At 37.9% G+C, this 23076-nt stretch overlaps 1 protein-coding gene and 2 pseudogenes across 5 annotated transcripts in view; 1 reads left to right on the forward strand and 2 right to left on the reverse strand.

The window, feature by feature from the left end:
* Hpse2 (heparanase 2) overlaps positions 1–23076 on the reverse strand; it is a 601936-nt gene that overhangs the window by 491875 nt on the left and 86985 nt on the right. For all 5 annotated transcript variants that reach the window (XM_006527214.4, XM_011247295.1, NM_001081257.2 and 2 more), the window contains one exon: positions 15788–15949. In XM_006527214.4, coding sequence (XP_006527277.1) covers positions 15788–15949 — 162 coding nt within the window. The remainder of the gene's footprint in view (positions 1–15787; positions 15950–23076) is intronic.
* Positions 14–888, reverse strand: Gm18379 (predicted gene, 18379; annotated as a pseudogene).
* Positions 2361–5810, forward strand: Gm6776 (predicted pseudogene 6776; annotated as a pseudogene).

Here is a 23076-nt window from a genome sequence, read left to right on the forward strand (position 1 = left end):
AGCTATGTACAACTTTGATACAGTTTCAGGGTGCTCCAGACACCCACAGCCACTTCATGTAAGCCACTGACACTTTGAGAAACTACAATATGATCGTGATCAAATTTTGTAATTAAACCTAACAAGGTCAGCAGACATAACTCAAATAAGAGATATGTCCATCACAGCGCTCTACTACTCTAAGGTATCTACAAGGAGACAGAGTTTTTATACATCTTCCTCCTCCTCTTCTTCCTCTTCCTCTTCCTCCTCCTCCTCTTCCACCTTTTTCCGGGCAACTTTAGCAGGACCCTTGGCCCCCTCAAACTTCCCTTTAGACTTACAGGCGGCAACACCCTTCTCATCCTTCTCCTTCAGCTTTTTGCTGCCTTGGTGACGTAGGCTGCTTTTCACTGTCACTGATGTTCTTCCACATCTCACCCAGCTTTTTTGCCACATCTCCATTGGAGATGCCAGGGTTTGTGGATTTGATCTTGGGGCGGAATTCAGAGCAGAATAAGAAAAATCCAGATGGAGGTCTTTGGGGGGCATTTGGGTCCTTCTTCTTCTTCTTGCCTCCTTTAGCTGGTCCATAATCTTTCATCTCCCAATCATAGCGTATTTTATCTGCCTTTGTCAAACTTTGATTTCTCTTTGCTAGACATAGTTTTCCACCTCTCAGAACATTTCTTGGAAAATTCTGCAAAATTGACTGGAACCTCTGGGGTTTTCTTCCTATGTTTTTTCCTGCATGTCTGAATGAAGAAGGCATAAGCAGACATCTTGCCCTTTAGTTTCTTGGGGTCAACTTTAGCCATCCTGACTGTATTGTTCGCTAGTCTGGGCAGCGCAGGGCACACGCGCGGCTCAGCGCACCCCAGCCTCGAGCTAGCTACCTCCACGAGAGCCAGAAGTATAAATTCTTAATTTCTCTCCCTCCCACGACAGTGCTTACCATGGAGCAGTAAAAAGAAACCTAACTCAGTCTCTGTAAAGACATTCAAAGCCCACGGGGAAGATAGGAGCAACACTGCAGAGCTTTTCTCTCAGTACGTATGCTGGAAAGATTAATATTTACTCAAAACAAATGTTCTTGAATTACAAAAGCCTGAAACCCAAGTGATAATAGGTGGGCAAGAATATCACTTTTTATATGTTCTGCTAGCATTTATTTTTATATATACTAATAATATTCTAATATTTTACCAATAATGAAAACTGCCCAGGACACAGAATCAAGAAAAAAATTATAAACTTTATTAAAGAACTCAAGGACTTTAACAAAGACACAAATACTTCACTGAACTCTAAGAGGATAACAAACACATGGGTTATATCCAAGAAAATACAAATACAAGGCCAAAAGGATGAAATGATGAAGGTAAGTCCAGATTTGAAAACTGAACTCAATAAGAAGATAGAAACATTAAAAGGAACACAAGCTGAAATAAAAATGGAATTGAAATGCTCAATGTCCCAACTAGAAAACTCAGGATCTTTCAAAAGAGCTTCTTGACACACTGTTTTGGTTGAGTCCTAAGAGGGTCTCCTTCATATCTCTCTCTGTCTCTCTCTCTCTCTCTGTCTCTCTCCCTCCCTCCCTCCCTCCCTCCTTCCCTCCTTCTCTCCCTCCTTCCTTCCCTCCCTCTCTCCCTCCTTCCCCCAGTCTCCCTCCCCTTCCTTTTTCTTGCCCTCCCTTTCTCCCTGATTCCCTCAGTTATCTATTATTGAAAGAACAGTAGGAGTTTCCTGAGGCTCTCTTTGTCTTAAGCCATGGTTCCTCTGAAGTTGCACTCACACTCCCCTACAGAAGCCAAGACCTCCAGACTCTCTGCTTCTGTTTTCCAAAGTTTCCTTTCTGTGTTTTTTACTAAAACTAATGTTTTCCTGCAATCACCCATATCTTAGAATAGCTATACTCTATTGTGATTTATGTCCCTGAGATTCTAGCATTCCATACATGTGTATCATCTACCATCTTCTCATTTCAACACAGAACCTTGATTATAAAAATATATCTAGAACACCAAACATATTTTAGTTATTTTAATATACAAATAGAATAGTTATTCTTAGTAATAAGGGATTCCAAAATTTCCTATGAATACCAAAATTAAAGAATAATTGAATTGCTTATATAAAATGTTATTATACATCCATATCATCTATATATAAAACCTCTTCTATGCTTTAGAGAATCTCTAATTACTTACACTTATGATTCAAGTATTCAAGTGGCCACCTGTTAAAAGCTTAACGAGTGCCAATACTGGGAAGTGGTAGAACCTTTACAGATGTGATCTAGTGGGAGTCCATTAACTGAGATCCTGTCTCTGAAAAGACTGATGGTCCTTACGGGAGGGGTATGATAAAAGGAGCAGCCTGTCTAATCCCGCCGCCACCATGGCAGAGTTGGGCCTAAATGAGCACCATCAAAATGAGGTCATTAATTACATGCATTTTGCTCGTTCAAAAAGAGGCTTGAGACTTAAAACGGTAGATTCTTGCTTTCAGGACCTCAAAGACAGCAGGCTGGTGGAGGAGACTTTCACCATTGATGAGGTTTCAGAAGTCCTAAATGGGCTGCAGGCTGTGGTACACAGTGAGGTGGAGTCTGAGCTCATCAATACAGCTTACACCAATGTCCTGCTCCTACGGCAGCTGTTCTCCCAAGCTGAGAAGTGGTATCTAAAGCTACAGACAGACATCTCTGAACTTGAAAACAGAGAATTATTAGAACAAGTTGCTGAATTTGAAAAGGCAGAATTTGTATCTTCAAGTAAAAAGCCCATCATAGATATCACAAAGCCTAAGCTTGTTCCGATTAATGAAGGTGGAACTACAGAGCTCCTAAACAAGGAAATTTTAAGACTTCAACAAGAGAATGAAAAACTAAAGTCAAGGCTGAAGACCATTGAAATACAGGCTGTAAATGCTCTGGATGAGAAGTCAAAATTGGAAGGAGTACTTCAAGATTTACAGCTCAATCAAGAAAACCAACAGGATTTTCTAAAGGCCCAAGACTTGGATGACTTGGAAAATACAGTTGCAACTCTTAGGAGTGAATTTCAGAAGACACTTAATGACAAGACAGAAAGCCAAAAATCTTTGGAGGAGAACCTAGCAGCAGCCAAACATGACCTCCTCAGAGTACAGGAGCAGCTGAGCATGGCTGAAAAGGAGTTAGAGAAGAAATTTCAACAAACAGCAGCTTATCGAAACATGAAAGAGATTCTCACCAAAAAGAATGATCAAATCAAAGACCTATGGAAAAGACTGGCAAAATATGAATCTGAAGATTAAAGACTGGAGGTTTTGTCTAGAACCTGCCACACATGAACATACAAGCTATCTCTATTCACCTCAGGCATGTTATTAGAAGCATTTTGTCATATTCTGTTCTTTTTCCAATGTTTAGGCTTCCCTTGTAATATTAGAGCTATCATTCTTATCTTCAGTTCTGTAATTGCGAAGAGAAAAAAAATGTAATGATTCTTTTCTATTTTCCCAAATATGCCTTTGTCATATACTCCAGAGCCTCCATGCAAGTACAGTGAGATTTCTTCATGGTAAAAGCAGGTTAGAGTGGGAAGAAGAGCCATCCTTTTTCATTAGTGAGTGAACTTTTTAATGTTAGAGAAGCTGGTAACATCTATACTTGTATAGTATAAAAATAAATAGTAAAGTTATTAATATTTCCCTAAGTATAAAGATAAATAGTAAAGTTATTAATATTTTTAAATAAACCTTTTATTTTAATAACAAAATCTTAATTAATTTATCTAATCATCAAAATGTATAAACTCATGGAAAATATGTTTACTTTCCACTCTAGTCAACATTTCTAATCAATTGTAAGGGAGAATAAGCTGCACCTTGAACCTCAGCTAACCTTTGCATCTCTCCGTCATGAATGCTGCTTATTAGAGGCAGACGTTTTTTACATCCTTATTTACCATTGGTCTGTGTTATGAATAGAGAAGTCAGATTCATCGTATACTTTCACAGTTTAAAAAGCAGATGGACTCTGAGTACGTGTAACCTTTAGAATTATTTGCAGAATATCCTTTTAGCTTATATGTGAATTAGAATTCTTTCAAACTTTGACTCAACATAAAGGCACTAAGTTCCAGGTTGAACTTTGGTTTGTATGTGTATAGAAAAATGGCATTTTCAAGAGATTTTAATATCTCCATTGATGTACTTTTCCTCGGGTGACCATATATAAAGTATCGGAAACCAGACATGACGCCTACAATGTGTGGTGCGGTGATGTGGTATGAGAATAAAGACCACAAGGCAGGTAAAACTCAGAAAGAAAGCATTTAACCGTCACGTGTTAACATGGAGGAAGTGTTCTATTTCTCAAAGCAAACATGTCACATCCTGTGTGAACACTCTAAGAGAGGCTTTTCCATCTCCACCAATAGGGAATTTATTCCCAGAGAAGAGTACATTGAACAGAGCTTACATCTTTATTATTTTCACTCACACACTTCATATTAGCTTTGACTATACTGTGAGACTTTTGTAACTTTGTTAAATACTAAACGAACAAATAATAATGAAGTGATTTCTCCCAAAAAAAAAAAAAAAAAAAGAGCTGGGAAGGCAATCTTAGGATGATGAATGAATCTGAAAGGAAGAGAGAAAAATATATAAAAACAAAGCAACATTTCCTACACATTTTTTTTTTCATCCATTTGTTTGCAGTTGGACCGCTCTTCAGTTTCACGTAGGGCTTGCATTGAGGATGCAGTTTCACCCTGTGTTTCTTTAGCCCAACATGATTCCCTCTCTGAAATTCCATTTGTGGACCAGGATGTTTTGAATAAGTCAGAAACCAAACCTTGTAATTAAGTGGGAAATGTGTCTTGGAGAAATGGTTTAATTGTATTCTCCCTACACCTTTCTCAGTTGAAGGCCAGGAAGAAAAGACTTGGTAAGACACCGCACCACATGTAATACATTGCTAGTTAGAATTTTTATTTGTTTTGTTGGTGGTGGCTTTGAAATATTCTGTGTAGTATGTTCTACTTGTTGAATAATAAATTCAAAAGTATTTCTGAAATCTTAAAAACTGTTAAGCAGTAAGGTAAACAGATGGGTTGCATAACCATTGTGATGCCTGTCTTCTACAGCATGTAGATCAATAAAGATGCTGTGCCCCTGTCTCGTACCTGTCTCATGTGGCACTGGTTCTCCTTTTTTCCACTGTTGTGCTTTGTTTTTAAACTCAAATCTCAGCAAAATTTCACTTGGTTTCCCAGTTTTAAGATTTACTGAATCATTTAACTGAAAAAGCCTGTTTAGTCTATATATTTTGGCTCTCTAGGAAACTGCTTCGAGCCCTAAGTGAGCTGATAGTGTCCAGGCAACTGTGGACTGTCTGCTGGTAAACCATCTTAATGACGCTCTTGGCCAGGGTGCAGCACTTAACCTACTATGCACAGGGCTCTGGGATCAGAACCCACACAATCAAATAAAAACAACTAAATAGGAGGTGGCTTTGATTTAACTTTAAATTGAAGCTTTTGCAATTATGATTGAGACATTTTGTTCACAAAAATAAAATGCAAAGGGTTTGTTATTAATGCCTTCAATTTTGTTATTAATATCAATTTAAATGGTTATTTGCTCTCATCTTACATGTGTATCTGTCTGTGTTGAATATATATTTAATCATTTGTTTATGTCTTATAAATCTTATATAGAATATTTTGCTCTTTTAAATGTGTAATAATACTTGATAAAGCCTTTACTATCTATTATTTCCACTTTGATAAACTGAATGAGGTTCTTAGATATCTTTATAATTAAATGTTTGCATTAAAAAAAAAAGTAACAATACTCCCTAACTGTTTCTTTATTTCTTAACTCCTTATATACGTAGCCATCCATCATGGGAACATCATGTTCCAACAGAACTTCCAAAATATAATTTGGACTTTGAACTCTTGGTACTGAAAACTAAATGAAAGTATTTCCTTAATAAGCACTTTGTGTCAAGCACTTATGATAGTAATGAAAGCTTACTAATACACATAGAATGTCTAGTTCAATATAAGTGCTATGTAAATAGTTATATGATATTGTGTTGTTTAAGAATGAGAAGAAAAACTGCAATCCACATTCAGTGCAGATATGGTATTTATTATTATTTTACCTTCAGCTGGTTGAATATATGGATGAGGAACTTGCGGTATAGGGAACAAAGTTATCTTCTATGTTTTGGTACAGAGAGTTGCCAAGATTTCTTCAGTGCGTATGCATTACTTTTACAACAAGAAAGAAAAGTGTATTTAGTGGAGGAAGACTCTGCCTTACATAAAGTGAGCAATGTGAAAACTCAGAGTGAGTTGTTGCTTGTACCTACAGGGGGTAGTTCTAATGCTCTGACCAGGAATCTGTATGCGAACCCTGACGATCCTGTTCCCCAACTGCTTCTTGACAGATCAATAAAGATGCTAGTGGCCAATGAGCTGGGCAGAATAGGCAGGACTTCCAGTTTTCCTCTAGGCAGGCTAGCAGACACAAGGGAAGAGAGAGACATTTCGCCATGCTTCGGAGTGAGAAAGAGCCATCAGCTATGTGAGATCTCAGGCAGAGTGCCCACTGGTTGCTTTTCTGCCTGGGTCTGGAGCAGCAGCCAGAATATTAGAAACATAATTAAGCCAAGGGCAGATTTAGGTGGTTGACCAAGGAAAAGGAAACTGGGCGACTAAGTAAAGGGAAGACTTAGGGTGCTGAGCTGGGATTGAAAAGAAGGGTATGACAGCCAATGAAGGCTTAGAAGAGCCCAACCATTGAGCTAAAGCATATTTAAATAAGTTAATATATATGTGTGTTTCATCTGTGGATCAGAGGGCACTGGGGTGGGGTTGGTAGTTCAGTGCCCAGAGATTAAAGTGGGGTATCAAAAACTACATGCTACATGTTCTAAACCAGATTCTCAACCTGTGGGTTGCCACCCCTATGATCCTTTCACGAGGGTTCCTTAAGACCATCAAAAAACATAGATATTTACATTATAATTGATAATACTAGCAAAATTACAGTTATGAAGTAGCAATGAAAAATTTATGGTTGGGAGTCACCACAACATAAGGAGCTATATTAAACTGCCACCACATTATAATAGTTGGGAATCACTATACTAAAAAGAAAAGTACCAGAAAGATCATCTACCTTAGAAAAGTAAGTCATACTTTCACATCACTATACTAAAAAGAAAAGTACCACCAGAAAGATCATCTACCTTAGAAAAGTAAGTCATACTTTCACAATTTTCCATGTTTAACTAGTCAGAGAAATTTATAAATGACACAATTCCTTCTAGTTTTCTTGCCGTTGAAGCTCCTAATTACCACAACGAAGAAAAGAAAAGAAATTAGCAAGAGAAATATAGCATCATTGTATTATGGCAAATTACTCATGATCTGATGTCATTGACCCAATAGTATTCATTATGTCATTCATAGTCATGGACTACTGAAGTGAAGTTGGTTGGATGGTGTTTTGCTATGGCAAACACATGAAGGAATGTTTAGCTGAAGCAGACACAGGTGAAAGACTAAGGCAGACTCGTGAAGGAATGTGTGGCTAAAGCAGACACAGGCGAAAGGGTGTTCTGCCAAAGCAAGCATGTGAAAGGACACGTGATGAATTCTTTGCTAACAACACACACGTATTCATCTGCCTTACATTGCATAGTTGAGCTGCATTTTTGGGGACTCCATAGAGAGAACTGCCCAAAAAAAAAAAAACTTCTGGTGGTGTGCTGCAGCTTCTTGCTGCTTCCACAGACTCAGGCTGATTGGCAGAGTGATGTTAGCTGAGACAGGCTTATGTGCTATGCAAGACCCATGGAGGACGCGTGATGTTTGGAGGATATAAACAGAACTCCACAGAGTGACAAGGTAGAGCTTTGCTTGCTGGTACAGCTAGCTGTGCAACTCTACACTGATCTTCACTTCCCTGAGAGAAGCACAGCCGAGAACTTCTCCTGATGTTGCTGCTGGTCCCTCCTGCTGACTCATGCCAAGGCTGAGTTTCTCCTGCCTGGCTGTCTCTGCTAAGTCGTGTCTCCTTTGTTGCTAAAAATTACTCTACTGAACTGGACTGCTGGTGTATCAGTGAAGTGTTTATAAGTGGATTGAGCTGTCATTGCTAACCTGTGTACTGAACTGCTGATTTCCAGACAGTCAGGAGTTGCTCCAAAGAACCTTTCTAAACAGGTCCACTTCCCCCCATATCCTTTCTTTCCTACCACCTCTGGTGGGTGATAGGCTAAAAGGAGGGTAAAGCGTTTAATAACTATCATTAAAAATAAGATTTGAAAAAAATTAAAGTTAGAGACTACAGATGAGCCAGGCAAGCAGACTCACTAGGGGTATGGCTGGTGACAGTTGACAACTGACATAGAAGCATAAGGAAGCCTGACTACAAGTACTCAAAATTTTTCACAGTACAGTATTAACATAAAATAGTAGTATGCAGTGTGCACTTAGTAAACACTGCTTCAAATTAAACCGAGTTCCTTTGACTACCATTACAGGAAATAAGAAGCTAGAAATGCCCTTTACTATACAAAGAAGTTCTATTACTTGATTCTTTTTTTTTTTAGATTTTTTTATTAAGTATTGTCTTCATTTACATTTCCAATGCTATCCCAAAAGTCCCCCATACCCTCCCCCACCCCCACACCCACCCCGACTCCCCTACCCACCCACTCCCACTTCTTGGCCCTGGCATTCCTCTGTACTGAGGCATATAAAGTTTGCAAGACCAATGGGCCTCTCTTTCCACTGATGGCTGACTAGGCCATCTTCTGATACATATGCAGCTAGAGACATGAGCTCCGGGGGGTACTGGTTAGTTCATATTTTTGTTCCACCTATAGGATTGCAGACTCCTTCAGCTCCTTGGGTACTTTCTCTTGCTCCTCCATTGAGGGCCCTGTGATCCATCCAATAGATGACTGTGAGCATCCACTTCTGTGTTTGCTAGGCCCCGGCATAGTCTCACAAGAGACACAGCTATATCAGGGTCCTTTCAGCAACTCTTGCTAGTGTATGCAATGGTGTCAGCATTTGGAGGCTGATTATGGGATGGATCCCCGGGTATGGCAGTCTCTAGATGGTCCATCCTTTCGTTTCAGCTCCAAACTTTGTCTCTGTAACTCCTTCCATGGGTGTTTTGTTCCCAATTCTAAGAAAGGAGCAAAGTGTCCACACTTTGGTCTTTGTTCTTCTTGAGTTTCATGTGTTTTGCAAATTGTATCTTTTATCTTAGGTATCCTAAGTTTCTGGGCTAATATCCACTTATCAGTGAGTACATATTATTTGAGTTCTTTTGTGACTGGGTTACCTCACTCAGGATGATGCCCTCCCGGTCCATCCATTTGGCTAGGAATTTCATAAATTCTTTTTAATAGCTGAGTACTACTCCATTGTGTAAATGCACCACATTTTCTGTATCCATTCCTCTGTTGAGGGGCATCTGGGTTCTTTCCAGCTTCTGGCTATTATAAATAAGGCTGTTATGAACATAGTGGAGCATGTGTCCTTCTTACCGGTTGGAACATCTTCTGGATATATGCCCAGAAGAGGTATTGCGGGATCCTCCGGTACTACTATGTCCAATTTTCTGAGGAACCATCAGACTGATTTCCAGAGTGGTTGTACAAGCTTGCAATCCCACCAACAATGGAGGAGTGTTCCTCTTTCTCCACATCTTCGCCAGCATCTGCTGTCACCTGAATTTTTGATCTTAGCCATTCTGACTGGTGTGAGGTGGAATCTCAGGGTTGTTTTGATTTGCATTTCCCTGATGATTAAGGATGCTGAACATTTTTTCAGGTGCTTCTCAGCCATTCAGTATTCCTCAGGTGAGAATTCTTTGTTTAGCTCTGAGCCCCATTTTTTAATGGGGCGATTTGATTTTCTGGACTATTACTTGATTCTTAACAAAGAAATCTTTACTCTCTCAAACCTGAGAATCTCTGTCTTGGATAAAGTTCCTGAAAATATTTTTAAATGCACTCTAATTTCATATATTTATTCTGAAACTCAACTCATCATTAGGAATTAGGAGAGGGTGGATAAATGCACACTTTACTTCCAAAACACAAATTCCCATCAAGTGTGCTTCAATGGTTATAACACTTACCACTTAGAGTGTATATAGAGAGAGGATAACAGAGGTTTTACTAGTCATTTACTTAAGTATGTTACTAGATGAAGGGTGTAGTTGTTCATTTCAGATTCTAACTTGACTAGTTAGTATAAATACCTAAGAAAATATTAGCTACTAAACACCTAGGAAAATAGGGAAGCACTAATTCTGGGTATGTCTATAGCAACATTTCTGAGAGGCTGGAACCTAAGTCTGACCACTGTGAATGAGGTAGATCTGCATGGACAGAACATGGGCATGTGCCATCGGATTGGCTGGAGACCTACACAGAACAAAAGGAGCCGAGAAAAAGCAGTTCATTCTCCCTTTCTCTTCTCTTCTTCACCGTCCTCTCCCTCCCCATCTGCCTTCTTCTTCCTCCTTTCTCTCCCCATCTCCCTTTCTTGTCTCTTTGCTCCTCCTTCTCTTTTTCCACCCTCCCCTCTTCTCATCTTCAAACTGAGAATTACATATTTGACTACCTTAGTTCTAAGGTTTCAGCATTAAACTAAAACACATTACCACTGTCCCAGAGCCTTGAACTTGGAGTCAGCCTGTCATGGCATTCCTTTGCCTCTATAATCATGTGAGAAAATTCCCTTAATAACTTATTCCCTATGAATGTGTATAATATATCTAACAAACAAAAGTATACTTTTATATTTTATACATGTACATAAATAATACATAATTTTATATGTATATATACACACATATGTATTGTGTATATATATACTATATATATATATATATATATATACATATATATATATATATATACTATATATATAACAGTTTATATAGAAAAAGAGTTATATATGTGACTATCCTATTAAGGTTCTGGAAAATTCAAATACAGTGGAACAAATTTGAATTTTTTAATTAAATTTTTATATTTAAATATATAGGTATATATATATTCATGTGACATAATCTCTAGCCATGCGTAAGAATTTTTAGAATAAGAAAGACACTTTCTTCTATGTTAACAAATTTGCAAATAAATATGTCAAACACTGCTAATAACTTTTCATTGTAATATTTAAACATTATCTCATCTTCTTTGATAAAGTTTGTGATAAATGCCATAGAGGGAGGAGAACTGATATTAAAACCCCTGCTATCTAGGAACTCATTATGCTCATCCTTGAATCAGAACCACTCAGATTCATACTGATAAACAAATGTCCTTTTTACCCTACAAAACAAAACGTCATCAAAAGAGGTATTTCCTTGTCCCTTTATGTAAATATAAAATGTGGTACTACTGTACAAAGGAGCTATAAATGATGGTTTTGAATGAGCTAAGAGAACTTAGCAAAGGAGCGAGATGAGGCTGCTTCAAACATTCAGAGGAGAGAAGAAGAAAGTAAAGGAGCACTCAATGATGTCGCTTATGCAAATACACTATAGCATATTCATATAAGGAAAGAAAATAACACCAGACAGATGAGCCCACTAGGGATCTCTGAAACCTGTGAAATGATAGTTAACTAGAGTCACTGTGCTGAGAATCCACTGGAATTATTTAGACAATATAAATCAGTTCCTTTAAACCAGTAGCAAAATTAATTTTGATCTGTAACTGAAATGAATAAACACTGCCAGAAGTTATTTTAAACTTACACAGAATTGTCAAGTTAATGACACAAACAATAGGTCAATAACAGTAAAACCAGGGCGGTCTCTTTAGATTTAGATTATCAAGAAGGTGCTACAAAGGAACTCAAATCAAAGATAATTTTGTGTTTAGTGGGCTACAGTAGTCTTACACTTACCTAATAACAGGCACCTGGACATTATGGCATGTGGCTACTGTCTTGTTCTACTAATGAGAGCCCTTTTGCTCAGTTCATGCCCACAAAATGGGCCACGGCAAAGAAATAGAATCTTTTACTCTATCCATTTACTACAGTAGCACAAACCCAACCACAAAAATCCCTACTCTAATTCAGAGTCTGATAAAGACTAAGACACAAAACTAAAACTGGCAGCCAATACATGAGAAAAAAATCCTCATAAAGAAATATTGAAGTGTATTTAGTATACATCTATCTTAATGGCTATATGTTTTATGCTGTCCAAATGCAGAGAAGTGATTAAATGACATCAGACTATAAGTAATTTTAAAAATTTGGCCTCGTTACAACATCATTCACTGTGTTCTATGTGTTATTCCAAATGCTACACAAATACACTCCTTGACTTCCAGGCGCTTATGTTCTAAGTGAAATTCAAGTATTTGTTCAACTGGATTTATCTGTTTTTTTTTCATATGATTACAAAAATCCATCACAAATATTCTTTTTATACCTGTAAGAGGGAAAGAGGCAGAGGGGAAGAGGAAACCCTTTGTAAAGACATGTTAATAGCATTCCTTAAAAAACAGTCTTCAGATTAATTCACAATGTCTATAATAGAACATGTCAACAAGTTTATATAGTACTACTATACTAAAAATCACAAAAGCACAAGAAATGTTAAGACTTGATCCTGGTTTTCTCTTAAAAGTTCCCTATTTCATTCTTCCTATTTGTCGCTTCTTCTGTAATTTGTACGACGACAACTCTCATGCTGAAGAGACTTGACTTGAGTATAATTCTATATCTCCACATCGGCAATGAATGAAAACTCTAAGACACAACTCATCACCATTTAAAACAGTTCTATTTTATCACTATTGGAAAGGCTCTAGTCCCGTCCAATAACATTAAGTGTTCATTTCAAAACCCCTCCAGGCTAGGAAAAGCAGGTAGCATTTGCAATACCATGCAAATCATTCCCATGAGAACACTGAGACAGCATGGGAAAAGGGTTGGCAGTATGGCTCAATGGGTAAAGACACTTGCTACCAAGCCCAATGGCCTGAGTTCAATCCCAGAGACACACAAGAGGAAGGAAAGAACCAACTCTCAAAGGTTGTCCTCTGACCCACATACATACTAAACAGTTAAATAGATAAATAGATTAAACAAAGAAATGGAAAATAGCATTGATAAATATATTTTAAATATGATGTAGAGAGAAATACAATGCATTAAAGTTGGTTCTTCTGTATTAGCTTCCATTAATAACCATTAACCATCAATACAGCAGAAAGGTCTTTTTTTTGTAAGTGATTAGAATACAGTCAAAGATAAATTATCCTTTTCCCTCCTCTGAGGAGCAGCTAATGAAAAGGTACCATCAGCTGAAACATATGCTAGTAAGTGGCACTTCTCACCTCGACCAAGGCTAACACTCACGTCAGCTCAAGGGAGAATAGCTGCAGATGAGGATCTGCTTGTGATTTGGAATACATGCCTTTCAAACATACTGCTATATATACCGCTAACTTACCACAAGGCAAATACCATACACTCAAACTAGGAAAGTCTAAATAATATGGAAAGGTAGGGAAATTCTGAAAACTTAACTTTTCCTGAGATTTTAGTGGCCCAGTTTTCTAAGTTCTTTCATTGCAAAATACACTATGTAGGAACTATTGAAAACATAAGTAGACTATCACCAAGCAGGAACACCAAGTAGGTGTTCTGAATATGTTGGTAAAGAAAAGTCAATTCATTTGAGAGGTCTCTGCCCCTTCAACTTCACCCTCCTTACCAATATACATTCATCACCGAAAAGGGAAATATTTACAAAACTTAGTTTAGTTACGTTTAAATATTATGTTTAGCTGTCTGGAGACCATGTTCTCAGGATTTATACAAGAAATCAAGGATTAAACTTCATAACAATTAGAAAGCCACACTGTGTAAAATCAAAGAGTGAGTTAAAGGACATTAAAATAGTTTCACCATCAGTACTAAATTGAAATGACTCCATCTCTTCCCAACACCTGGAGCCAAAACCTTCTGAACTTTCACGTAAACAAACCAGGGCTACACCAAATACTCTGTCTGCTACAAGGTACCACCTTGGGACAAAGGCACAGGAGTGAAAAATGTGGAAATGCCTGAGGACGCTTTGAAGCAGCTTGGGAGAAGGGAGAGCAGGAAAGAGGCTCTTCTCTAGGGTAAGTTTGTTTAGTGGAAAGTAAGCAAGTTGTCAGGGTAAAAGTTGACAATGTTGATTCCAACAGTTTGAACTGTGAATAAACATCCAAAGGGATTATGTTACTGAGAATTAGAAAGATTCCACTGGACTCACTAGAACACTGTGTTTTTAAAGATAATATGCCTTTGAGCCACACTCTGGGTCTACAGTTTAGGGTTAGAATTACCCTAAAGTCTATTGTATGCCATAGTAAAGGACACAGGGTATGACCCTACTAATACAATCCTAAAAATATTAAAGAGAAAATAAAATATTTCATTTTTAATCACTAAATTAGAAAAAAGATATAAATATGTATACATGCGCACACTTTGGGGTAAGCTGAAAAAAAACCTAGAGAAAAATCTATGTTCTTATCAAATATCAAAACTAAAACTCAGTCTCAATAACCAATTTAAGGCACTGCATGCATTGGCCATAAATCATTTTTTAAGTTTTCCCTCAGTAATGACCTATCAAAGAGCAAAAGCCAGCGCGTGCACTTATGAAACCCACAATCTTCTCTGCTCACCAAAGCAACATCTAAATCTGGCTTTCATCTCACACTGCTGGTTTCTACCAGGTACAAGAAGAAAAGCTGGAGGAGTCTTGCACTTTTTCAAAAGCAAAACAATTTGGTTGCCACTCAACAATTCCTGGTGAAATGCCAGGCAGCCTATAAAAAAAAGGGGGGGTAAAATTTTCCTAACTTAGAGTCCACAAAAATAAATTTGAGATGTTCATAGACTGTCAGATGCTCCATCTTTTTTCATTCTTAACCATTCACAAACAAAAGAAAGCACACAGTTTGACTTATCAAAGGTTCATTCAAATCAATAATCAAGTCTTAGATGGTTCCAAGAAAGTGAAGGTAACTGAGGTGTTCTTAGTGCATCTTACCCTAAAGGATGTTCATGTTAGAGTTCACTGTGAAACTCTTTACAAAGCCTAACAACATGTGCAACTTGCATGTTCTTACCAGAAAAGTTTCCAGGTACTCTTGCAAAATGTTGTTTTCCCTTGCAGCTCTGACACTATTTACTTCTGAATTAAGGATGGTGGGCAAGCACAGCTAAGCTCTAAACCTCTTTATGCTTAAAAAGAAAATCAAATCCCCCAGATATTTCAAACACTATCAGGAATAGAATATTCTCAGTTCTGCCTGAAGATCATTATCTCTTTTACATTTCATTTTTATATTTACCGAGTTCAGAGAAAGGGCATAAGCAGAAAGAAGAAAATAGCTACTTCTTAAAAAGACACCAAATTTAGTAATCCTCTCAAATCTATTGGCACACATTTAGAAAGCTGTATTTTCATAAGACTTCATTAAGTTCTCACTGGTTCTGTCATTTGAAAATTAAAAAAAAAAAAACACAGATAATCATCCATAACTTTGAACTAAAAACATCTGCAGACTGCAAGAAATATTTGTTAAAGGAAGAGAAGAGCCATTACAATTAAAAATGCAGTAGAGTAAGTCGTGTAAAGACAGGCAGATGTGGGCTCATCTGGATGCCACACTAGCAGGTCCCAAGCACTCGCCTGCCAACTGACAGAGGTCATCAATATAGAAGAATGCCCAAAATCCTATTACCTGTTAATATGAGGTTACTGTAAGTATTGGAGTATTGCTCCTTCAGAAGAACCAGATGCATCTGCGATGCCTTCTCTCTCTGGAGCTCCAGCATGACATCAGGGTGCTGGGCAATCTTACAGCCTTTCTGCTTGTCCAAGGCAACATCACTCCGGACAATGTCTACAAAAGAAAGAAAACAGGCAGTAAAAACAAAACAGAATGTACATTTACATACGTTTTTTGTTTTATCCAGCATGACAGAATTTATAAATTACCAACTTTTTTTTCAAATTTATAAGATAGAGAAATAATAACCCTGAAGGTCCTTTAGTTCCATACCAAACCCCGTAATTTTCTTTTTATTCCCTAATTCTTTGGCAATTTCTGTCCCTTCCGTCTCTCACAGTGATAAGAAGTTCCACGTTTGCATGTTCCTTCTTAACTCACCTCCACGTGAGTTATTTACTTTCACTTATTTACCGTCTGAATCCTTTTCCAAATATCATTTGCCATTCTCCAGAAGGAATAATAAAACAACTCTGAATACTAGGAACTACGAAATTAACTTCTTCTACTTATGCCTTAGGACCAGGGATAAATATTCTAAATATTTGGCTTATTTTCAATTTATTTTCCTGCCAGACCATTCAGCCATTCCATGGTTACCTGATCAGGGACTCTCCTGCTATATTTCATGTATTGCTGGGAAAATAGTTTCAGTCTGACCAGAAAATCGTTTTTTTCAATCCAGAAAGATGTCAGTCTTCGAAGTAAGAAAGAAAGCTAGCGTCTCTCACCTGCTGTTCATTAATGGCAGGTTGCCTTTTGTACCCCAGTGTGTTTTGTACTAAAAGCAAATATACCCTCCAGAAAACTTTCTTCTTCACATATAAACTTTCATAGAGAATACTTCCCACCATTTGAAACACATTCTATATAGCACAGTGTATGGAAGCTACTTGCTCCTTTTTGTCAATTAAAATATAATTTAGCTGATTCTAGTAGGAATAAATGATACTATTGATCTAAATAGCAATTCTAGAAACTTGCAAGTTTTTCACAGCTAATAAAATGATTTTTATGGGAAATAACTAAGAAAAGTCTCTGGTACTGCTGACATTAATAGTTTCAAATGTGGTGATATGTCCATATTAAGGATACCTATAGGAAAGAGTCGGCTCTTTAAGCAGTGCTCAAAAGCAACTACAAGAGCAAGGCAGTGGTGGCACACGCCTTTAATCCCAGCACTTGGGAAGCAGAGGCAGGTGGATTTCTGAGTTCGAGGCCAGCCTGGTCTACAAAGTGAGTTCCAGAACAGTCAGAGCTATACAGAGAAACCCTGTCTCGGAAAACAAACAAACAAACAAACAAACAAAAAACCAACTACCAGAACATACAAGACAGAATATGGCATGAAGGATGGACTATTGTTCTGGATAAGCAAGCATTTATTAGACACCCCCCAAAGAATATCCCGTCTATAAATAGAAACTGAACACAATGCATCTGATCACACATACTATCCACATTTGAAAACAATCCATTTTAGTTCTTAGGTAAAACAAGAGCTTGTTGGAAATAATGTATCATTTATGACTAAATATATTTGCACCAATTTATAAAAACTGACAGTAAAATTAACTAACATAAATGGTAAATGTCATACTTTATGAGACTTATTTACAGAGAATTAATTAAATCAAAGGTATGCACCTGTACTGTTTAAAACTTAAGTGGACACTTTAACGTAAAGAAATGAGAGACAAAAGCCTACAGCTGAAACCCCTGCTCCAAGGAGGGACAAACTATAGAGTACTGAATATTAACCTCTAGAGCAAAAACAGGGGGAAATGACACAACTGGAGCAGTTGCCCCAAATGCAAAAGACAGTGGCACAGGTCACTACTGTTGTATTCAAAATCCACAGTGATAAGACGTTCAAAGGAGTAACTATAAAAAAGACATACCATATGTACTTTTCTCTTTATAAAATAGCTATCAGGCAGACCACATTTACCGGAGCCCTGCAAAGTAGGTAACTTAGGTTCCAAAATTAAGCATACAATCAGAACCTACAAAATATGTCACAGAAGTCACAGGAAAACTACAATACATGGTTTAATTAGAATTAAGCTCAACACAGCTGAGTGTGGTAACACACACCCATAATTCCAACAGGTAAAGACAGGAAGATTAAGCCAGCCTCACCTATATAGCAAGTTCAAGACAATCTTAAACCACATTGACTCTGGCACACATACCTACCCCCTTTCTCTCTCTCTTTCTCTCTCTCTCTCTCTCTCTCTCTCTCTCTCTCTGTCTCTCTCTCTCTCTCTCTCTCTCTCTCTCTCTCTCTCTCTCTCTCTCACACACACACACACACACACACCAATTAAGCTCAATACTATACCAGTTTAAAAAAAAGAAGATCAAGAGAAGGCCATGCCATAAGAAGACCTACAATTCAAAGTTAATGACATCAGTATCAACAGGTGTACAATTCCCAACATAAAAGCACATGAAATATGAAAGAGCAATATGATTCCACCAAAAATCCATAACTTTCTATTAACTGCTTCAAAAGATATCAATATCAATAAAAGAATTGATAAAGATCCAAAGAACTGGTTTTCAAGAAGGATCAATGACCTTTGAGAAAAACAGCTTAATATAAAAGAGGAAGACAATGAGAGAGAAAAATAGAAAACTCAATAGAGAAATAGAATCCTGGGGGTAAGGATGACTTACAAAAGAAAGGTTCAACACAATAACTCTCTCAATCAGTTGAAGCCAGGCAAGGTGCTGCCTGGCTTTTATAATCCTAATACATTGAAGCAGGAGGATCCTGCATTTACGAACAGCCTGGGTTACTGAGTATGGGTGTCTGTCATACTTAGATTTCTGTTGCTATAATAAAAAATTGACCAACATCAACTTGGGGAGGAAAGGGTTTATTTGGCTTACACATCTTGATCACAGTCCATCCTTGAGGAAAGTCAGGCCAGGAACTCAGGTAGAGGCAGGAACCATACATGTAAGCTGTTTACTGGCTTTCTGTCCATGGCTTGCTGCTTTCTTTCTTATACAACCCAAGACCATCTGCCCAGTGTTGTCACTAGCCACAATGGACTGAACCCTCCTCCCATGTCAATTAAAAAAAAATGACACCTGGGGGCTGACGAGATGGCTCAGCAGGAAAGAACACTGACTGTTCTTCCGAAGGTCATGAGTTCAAATCCCAGCAACCACATGGTGGCTCACAACCACCGTGAGATCTGACGCCCTCTTCTGGTGTGTCTGAAGACAACTACAGTGTACTTATTTATAATAATAAATAAATCTTTGGGCGTAAGCAAATGGGCCGACCAGAGAGAGCAGAGGTCCTAAATTCAATTCCCAACAACCACATGAAGGTTCACAACCATCTGTACAGCTACAGTGTACTCATATACATAAAATAAATAAATCTGAAAAAATTACATTCAAGCATATCCACAGGCCAATCTGATAAAGACAATTCCTCAACTGAAATTCCCTCTCCACAGATTTGTAGTTTGTGCTTATGTAAAGCCAACAAGAACCAACAAGCAGAAGTGGCCTCTTGTTGACTAAACACACAAACATATATCATCATTAAACCATAATCTCCCCCTTCAAGTATACAAAGCATAACTTTAAAGTCCCATCATCTTTAAATTTTTCAACACTTTAAAAATCTAAGTTCTCTTCTAAAACCCAGTGTCTCTTTAAAATCCAAAATCTCTCAGCTATGGGCTCCTGCAAAATCCAAAGTGAATAAAATATTTTCTTACAGCAAGATAAAAGGGAGTGCAAAAACAATAAAACCAAACTTCAATGGTATAAGAACTCAATGTCCAATGCCTGTCACTCCCTCATGATATTCTGGACTCCAAAGAACTTGGGTACCCTCACTTCGCTGCCACCTGTAGCTTACACAGCTTGTCTGGTAGACTTTGGCTGGCTCTACCCACACCTGCTTCAATCCTTGATAGTTATCCCATAGTATTGGCATCTCCATTATGCTGGATTATCTACTCCAAATGTGTGTACACCTGCACCAATGATACCTCCTAGCATCCCACAGTGTTAAGCTCCAACTGTTCTCCATGACGCTTTTAATCCTACAGCTTTCATGTTTCCAAAACCAGTACCATGTGGAAGACATATTATCTAGTTCACATACCATCTTGAGATGTAATCTTGACCCACTCTGGGCTGAAGCTTCTATGTGCTGACCTTGAGTAAAGACTTCCCAGATTATACCTCAATAATGGTTGTTAGTCTTAATCTTAGCTGATTTTTTAATCTCATCTAATTACCCAGTAAAGCAATGATTTCACTTCAGTGGTAATGATCTTTTGTTAATCACAGACGATTTGCTTTTAATTCCCAGTTGGCCAGGACCACAGATTCTTAATTCAAATACTTCACACAAATGGCCCTGATTGAGTCTTTGCTTCCCTCTGTAATTTCACAAGCTAGGCCTCCATCATCTACATTTCTGTCAACAATCTTACAAGTTCCTACAGAATAACCCCTGAAGCTTTGAACACCCAATGACTTCTACAGCTCAAAGTTTAAAACACTTCCACAATCTTCCAAAATATGGTCAGGCCTGTCATAGCAATAGCCCACTCTCTGGTTCCAATTTTTGTTCTCATTTTGTTCTCATTTCTCTCATGATGCTGCTCATCTCAAATCTTAACAATCAAGAGACTGAAGCAGGGGAATTTTGAGTTTAACATCAGCCTGAGCTACTACTAAGACCCTGTCTCAAAAAAAAATATTTAGAAGTGTCACCTTTATCATATGATTACATGGATGTCTCAACTTGGTCACATAGAAGAAAGACTACCAGTATTTGAGGACAATGTTAATGAATTACCACTTGTAATATATGTTCTGATCCACATACAAATACAAATATTTACAAAAAAGCTTTCTTTCTGTAATGCAGATTTAAGTGAAATTTATCTATAGATCACACTATGGAGAAATGATGTCTTAATTTTGAGTTTCTCTCCATTCATTTTATTTCTCTCACCATTGTCTTATATGCTTCGGGATAAGTGTACTCTATATATTTTGCTACACACCATTAAACTCTTTGATGTTAAATAATATACTTAGAAAATTATAATATTCATTATAATTCTCCATGAAAATATAAACTTCACTTTGAATACTGAATTTGTAATCTGCAGTCTAAGAAAGTTCATTAGTTCTAGAAATGTTTTAAAAGATTCCTTGGGATTTTTTTCATTTAATTATCATGGTACCTGCAGGTACAGAAATATTAATGTTTACAATTCCAATATATGTGCTTTTTAGTTCTTCTTCCTGCTTTGTGCACTAGCTAGGACTTTAATGATGCTGAATGGGAGATAAGGAAGAAAACATTCTTACCTAGTACACTTTGTCTTATTCAGTTTTAATTTATTTTGATTTTCATTTGTTTTTGTATGTGAGACAGAGAATAAAACTGAGTAGACAGAGGGGTGAGAAAGATCTGGGAAGAGTTGGAGGAAGACATAGAATATGATCGAAACACACTGCACAAATTTTTTTTATAAGAAAGAAATGGAGAGAATTGCATTACAATGCAAACCCACAAGCCTGATTCCAGACTTGGGGCCTGAGCATCCTCTTTGCTTGTGAGCCCTCCTTGCCAGTAAGTTCTTCTCCCCGTCCTATGCCCCTTCCATATCCCCCACATCCCTCTCTGACTATGACTATCTCTGAACCTACAGAGAGGCCATATCTGTGACCTTCAATTCTGATTTGTTTAATAGTCAACTTTGAACTAAGAATGTCCTCTCCCATCCTCTCCCATCCTCTCCCATCCATCCTCTCCCATCCTCTCCCATCCATCCTCTCCCATCCTCTCCCATCCTCTCCCATCCTCTCCCATCCTCTCCCATCCTCTCCCATCCATCCTCTCCCATCCTCTCCCATCCATCCTCTCCCATCCTCTCCCATTGGGTATAAGACCACCAGTTATGCTCACATTCCTGGCCCAAGAGGAACCTGTTCAGAGCCATCAGGACAGAGGAACCAAAGAACAGCCAGGGACAGGATCCTTCTGGTTCCTGTCTGCACCCCAGGACTGACCCTGTGCCACAGCTCTCCATACCCAAACTCCTCCCGGAGAGAACTGGTATCCCAGGAGTACTGGCACACAGGCTTGCAAGAGGGACAAGCCACAGTCAGAGACAGCAAGACCAGCTAACACTAGAGATAACCAGATAGTGAGAGGCAAGGGCAAGAACCTAAGCAACAGAAACCAAGGCTACTTGGAATCATTAAAAAACAGTTCTCCCACAACAGCGAGCCCTGGATAACCCAACACACCAGAAAAGCAAGACTCTGATTTAAAATCACATGGCATGATGATGATAAAGGACTTTAAGAAGGACATAAATCCCTTAAAGAAATACAGGAGAACATAGGCAAGCAGGTAGAAGCCCTTAAAGAAAAAAAAAGTCCCTTAAAGAATTACAGGAAAACACAACCAAACAGGTGAAGGAACTGAAAAATATATTCCAGGATCTAAAAATGGAAGTAGAAAAAAATAGAAATCACAAAGGGAGACAACCCTGGACATAGAAAAAGAGATCAGGAGTCATAGATGCAAGCATCACCAACACAATACAAAAGATAAAAAAGAGAATCTCAGGTGCAGAAGATACCATAGAAAACATTGACAGAACAGTCAGAGAAAATGCAAAATGTAAAAAGCTCCTAACTCAAAACACACAGGAAATCCAGGACACAATGAGAAGACCAAACCTACAGATAATAGGTATAGAGGAGAGTGAAGAGTCCCAAATTAAAGGGTCAGTATATATCTTCAACAAAATTATTGAAGAAAACTTCCCTAATCTAAAGAGAGAGATGCACATAAACATTCAGGAAGCCTGAAGAACTCCAAATAGACTAGACCAGAAAAGAAATTCCTCCTGTCACATAATAGTCAACACCAAATGCACAAGAAAGAGAGAGAGAGAGAGAGAGAGAGAGAGAGAGAGAGAGAGAGAGAGGGGAAGGAAGGAAGGAAGGAAGGAAGGAAGAAAGAAAGAAAGAAAGAAAGAAAGAAAGAAAGAAAGAAAGAAAGAAAGAAAGAGAGAGAGAAAGAAAAGAAGAAAGAAAAAAATCAAAAGCAGTATGGGAAAAAGGTAAAGTAACATATATAGGCAGACCTACTAGATTTCTCACCAGAGACTATGAAAGCTAGAAGATTCTGAGCATATCTCATACAGACCCTAAGAGAACATAAATGCCAGCCT

This window comes from Mus musculus, chromosome 19 (genome assembly GCF_000001635.26).
Source record: "Mus musculus strain C57BL/6J chromosome 19, GRCm38.p6 C57BL/6J".
NCBI classification, from domain to species: Eukaryota; Metazoa; Chordata; class Mammalia; order Rodentia; family Muridae; genus Mus; species Mus musculus.